The 4,788-nt window shown below is 42.8% G+C and overlaps 1 protein-coding gene across 2 annotated transcripts; it reads left to right on the top strand.

Moving 5' to 3' along the window:
- Window positions 1-477: 477 nt before the first annotated feature.
- Window positions 478-3,777, top strand: LOC139417207 (N-acyl-aromatic-L-amino acid amidohydrolase (carboxylate-forming) B-like). 2 transcript variants are annotated; one of them, XM_071166453.1, is made up of 8 exons: window positions 478-532; window positions 712-791; window positions 1,127-1,365; window positions 1,651-1,846; window positions 2,277-2,370; window positions 2,836-2,943; window positions 3,111-3,223; window positions 3,389-3,777. In XM_071166453.1, exons 3-8 carry the CDS (start codon window positions 1,127-1,129, stop codon window positions 3,722-3,724), a joined length of 1,086 nt encoding a protein of 361 aa, XP_071022554.1. In that variant the 5' UTR covers window positions 478-532; window positions 712-791; the 3' UTR covers window positions 3,725-3,777. The 2 variants fall into 2 exon arrangements, with proteins under 2 accessions (XP_071022554.1, XP_071022555.1); XM_071166454.1 differs by lacking the exon at window positions 478-532 and having other exon boundaries at window positions 689-791.
- Window positions 3,778-4,788: the final 1,011 nt, after the last annotated feature.

Here is a 4,788-nt window from a genome sequence, read left to right as displayed (position 1 = left end):
ACTATTCTCTATTAATTCTCTTTTCACAGGCTCACACCTCTGTCTTTATATTTATATTACATTTTATGATAAGGCTAGCAATCTCTCCCAACGTGTACTATACAGTATGTAATTCTGGCCTCTGTCAATGGAGCAGATTTGCTTTGAGCCAACATTTGAAAGGGCTGACTGGAACCTACCATCCTATACATTGTACAGTGTGTGAGAGACCCTGCTTGGCGAGGGGCTTTGGAGCAGGCTGACTGGACAGAGCCGTTGGGACCGAGGCTGTGTGAAAGGAAGGGTGGAGTTTCCACATCGCATTGAGTACACACACTGCTGTCTGCATCACTGTGCAGTACCGCCAGTCCACTGGAGAGGAGTGTCATAGAAGGGGAGGGGGGTTGCACAACAGCATACAGGCCGGCACAGGCTACATTACTATTGAGAGGGAGGGATGAGAATGCTGAATCAGTGAAACTGCATGAAAGCCAGGGAGAGGGTGGGAGAGGGTGAACTGCAGGAGAGAGGGAAGGGAAAGATAGCCGCAAGGGTAAGAATTGTGATATCCTTTTAAAAAAGAGTAGTTAAATGTATCGTTGTGAAGGACAAATATAAACACAGGTTTACCTTGCATCTAAGGTTTCAATATCTGTAAATCTCAATCAAGGTCCAGACATTCAGTTAATTTCAAACCATTCAGTGAAAGTGTGTTTGGTGATTTTGTTATAGGTGAAAGTTCATAGGTTAAACGTTCACGGTGAGCTTGAGGTGGCCGTACACCTTGCTGCAGACCAGGAAAGGAAGCCAAGGTAAGAATTTGACAACATGATTTCTTATGGATTTCTGCAGCAATGGTGTTTGCTGGTATTGTTTACCTGCTCTGTCAGCAACCGGAAGTCTTTCATACCTCCAATTAGAGAATGGATGAGAGCTGGGAATGACAGAACTAGAAGTCACTATGGGGTGTGGGTACAATATGCGTCAAGGCAACCAAGTTTTTTTTTAAACTCGTTATACTGTTAACGCTAAGCTAGTGAGCTACTATATCAAGAAACAATGCTAGTACAGGTGACATTTCTACGTGTGTGATACTGTTAAAATTACATTTTACTGTTATACTGTAACTCGGATTGCCATCCCATAGATGGAAGGAAGGGAGGTGGTGTTGCCGACTGTGTCCCGCGTTGCACTGTGTGGTGGTACCCATGGCAATGAGCTGTCAGGAGTGTACCTGGTGAGAGAGCGGCTGAAGAGGAAGAGGAAGGTGGAAGAAGAAGACCACATCTCCGTGGTGACCGTGATGTCCAACCCGCGTGCTGTCCAGCAGTGTCGGAGATACACAGAGACAGATCTGAACCGCTGCTTCACCCATGCCACCCTTAGGTCTGATGATGATGATTATGATGATAAAGTATAAGGGAGAAGGTATGGTGGTGATGATAGTGATTATGAGTAATGTAGAAAAGAGACATGACGGTGATGACATTTATGTCAAAAGGTATAATGTTGTTGATCATGATGATGGTCTTATGTTGGTAATGGTGAAAGTGAGGAAGGAGATGATGAGAATGAGCGGGATAAAGAGCAAGATGATGAGGTTGGAGACAAAAGTTGTATTAGTATTGATGGTAATGACCATCCATTCATCCTTCTCTCTCTCCCTCTTAGTGGGCCTGTGACAGACAAAACCCCCTATGAGATAGTCCGGTCCCAGGAGCTGAACACCCTGCTAGGTCCTAAAGGTAGTCCAGAGGCCATGGACCTGGTGTGTGACCTCCACAACACAACCGCTAACATGGGCCTGTGCCTCATCGCCTACTCAGACTGTGACTGGATCTCTCTTCACATCTACAGATACCTGCAGGCAAGAGAAAACAATCCTCACAGAGACTCATTATTTTGGATGCATTTTCTCATTAGAGTAGATCTGCACTGATTGAAAATATGGGATAGTTCTATTCTTAAAGATCAATATGGATGAATGAAAGTTAACGAGGTATACAATGTTTTTAAATATTTTTTTATAAATAAATATTTTAATAATTTATTTTAATTTAGGAACTCAGTAGGGTAGAAAATGAGGTTGGCCTTAACTAGTCTGCTTCTAACAATTCTGAATGATCTTTGAATAGTAGCCTAAATTATGCTAAGAACTTTGAACCAGATCTATTTTGAGGATACACACAATCATGGTGGAAAAAAAGATCTGCGATTCTATGATCTTACCCACGTTATCTTGAGATGATTTCTGTCAGGTTACCACTGGGGTATTGACAATTGATTTTGTTTTCCAGAGACAAATGTCTGACATACCTGTGAGGTTCATTCACTTTGACCTTCCCCTCAATGAAGCATATTCCCTCGATTCTGTAGGCAAACATGGCTTTGGTGAGTAAGTAGGGAGGTGGGCTTCTTTAATACCAGTACATTTTTCAGTTTTTTTGCCATGGTAGTCTGATGATGCACATCTCTCTGCATTTAGATTTTGTTCATGCTTTTAAAATGGAACCTTCTTTTCCATTTTTAACTGTGCTTAGTTGATTGAGTTTGTTTTGACAATTTAAAAAACACATATACAGCTAGTACATACTGTACATAAACACATATATATCAAGGATAGCACAATAAAGTCAGTCACGTATTTCCATTGTGATGACTTTATCCCGTGACTGACTTTATTGTGCTACCCTTGATATATATTTGTTTGTGTCTCTCCAGAGAAAGATTAAGGCAGGAATTGTAAAACTAATGTTGCAATACATGTTATAATTGCGTACAATGTATTGGAATCATACTATATCATATGTGTATTTGAAATGCAATTCATGTAAATGTGTCTTTTTTCCTCTGCAGCGATTGAGATTGGTCCTCAGGCCCATGGAGTAGTCAGGTCCAATATTTTATCCACAATGCAAGAAGGGGTCCAGCACATGATAGAATGGGTCCACCTCTTTAACTCAGGTACATGGCCTACAGAATCCTTTCCAACATTCAATTCAGCGCTGCTTTCAGATTGAAATAGTTCACTGTCCCACATGCTTGAATTGTAACCCCTCATTCAGATTCATCCCACAGAGCTTTCTCTTCCCCTCTTTATCTCCCCCTCTCGCTGTCTCTCTCTTTCACAGGTACCCAATTTGAAGGAGGAAAAGTGGATGTGTACACCATGGTGAAAAATGTGGACTACCCAAGAGACTTTGAGACCCACGGTATTACAGCCGCCATTCATCCTCAACTCCAGGTATACAATGCCCATGAAACTTTAACAACTGGACACTCACTCAGTATGGGATGCACAATAGTTCCTTGCTAAGTAACAGCAAAGCAATCTCTGGGTCAGGATTTGGTATACCCACACTCCTCCACTCTTTAACTCCTCTGTCTCTCTCTCCCCCCTCTCTCTCAGGATCGGGACTTCTGCCTCCTCCGACCCAATGACCCTGTGTTCCAGACTTTCTCTGGAGAGACACTAAAGTACAAAGGGACTGAGCCACTCTATCCATTCTTCATTAACGAATGTGCGTACTATGAGAAGGGCATAGCTCTCTCCCTTGCAAGACAGAGGAGTGTCGGGATACCATCCATCCGATCGGAGAGAGAAGGAGAACAGGGAAAGAGGAAAAGTTCAGCAGATGAAATGGAGGAGGAAGAAACAATTAAAGGGGAAATGGAGGGGGAAGGCTATCAGAAGCTAATGGAATATGGAGAGGAGAGTGATTCACTAAATGGACAACACAACTGAGAGCTAATTTCAAGTTCTTGATATGAATTGTGGATTTAAAAAAAAAAGTTATGTAAAATGAGACACGTTGATCAAATGTTATGAACTTCAAATAATAATAAAAATCCTTCATTGAAATGACAGCATTTGCTGATAAATGCTTACACACACACACACACCTCACCTTGTGAGGAAAACAGCACTGAGCCTTTTTCTAAAATGTTTTATGAGTTGGAGAACACATTGGGAGGGATCTTATACTATTCCTCCATACAGACTCCTTCCAGATCCTTGATATCCTTCCTCTGCGCTTATGGACTGCCGTTTTCAATTCAAGCCACAGGTTTTCAACGGATTTCAAGTCTGGAGGCCAATTAACCCCACTGACATGAAAATATAATTATTTGGCCAGACACCAGTGGTGGGTTTGTTATCGTAATGAGAATTCATAAGCAGAAAAGAACCCTATACCTACTGAAAAATATGGTGGTGAATCTTTGATGCTATGGGGGGCAATATTGCTTACACTGGTCCTGGGGCCCTTGTTTAGGTCAACAGCATCATGGTCTTGGCACCAATAGACATGGCAGCTCTGAGTGGATGGAGTGGACTTCTAATCCTGCTCAGGAGGTGTGCACATCATCCACTGCTTCCGAGTATATTACTTGCTAAAGTTCAGTCCCTGGACAATATAGTAGACGAGCTCAGGGGGAGGACCTCCTTCCTAAGAGACATCAGGGACTGAAACATACTCTGTTCCACTGATTCATGGCGCTCTCCGGATATACTGCCCCCGTCCATACAGCCAGCTGGGTTCTCAGTACATCACACAGGCAGGAATAAAGAACTCTCCAGGAAGAAGAAAGGCGGAGGTGTATGTTTTATGATTAACTACTCATGGTGTGGCGTACTGGAACTCAAGTCCTTTTGTTCACCTGACCTAGAATACCTCACAATCAAATGCCGACTGCATTAACTCCCGGGAGAATTCTCTTCGGGTTACAGTCACAGCCGTGTGTATTCCCCCTCAAGCCGATAGCACAACGGCCGTCCAGGAACTACACTGGACGTTGTGTAAACCAGAA

This window comes from Oncorhynchus clarkii, chromosome 9, assembly GCF_045791955.1.
Source record: "Oncorhynchus clarkii lewisi isolate Uvic-CL-2024 chromosome 9, UVic_Ocla_1.0, whole genome shotgun sequence".
NCBI lineage: Eukaryota > Metazoa > Chordata > Actinopteri > Salmoniformes > Salmonidae > Oncorhynchus > Oncorhynchus clarkii.
The sequence above is the reverse complement of the archived record's forward strand: the minus strand, read 5'-3'. Positions and strand labels throughout refer to the sequence as shown.

What these genes read in the sequence shown, in the direction of transcription:
- LOC139417207 (XM_071166453.1), top strand. Translation starts at nt 1,127, where the DNA reads ATGGAAGGAAGGGAGGTGGTGTTGCCGACTGTGTCCCGCGTTGCACTG. An exon ending in ACATCTACAGATACCTGCAG is followed by an intron (nt 1,847 to 2,276) that starts GCAAGAGAAAAC and finishes TTTGTTTTCCAG; the next exon opens with AGACAAATGTCTGACATACC. An exon ending in TGTAGGCAAACATGGCTTTG is followed by an intron (nt 2,371 to 2,835) that starts GTGAGTAAGTAG and finishes TTTCCTCTGCAG; the next exon opens with CGATTGAGATTGGTCCTCAG.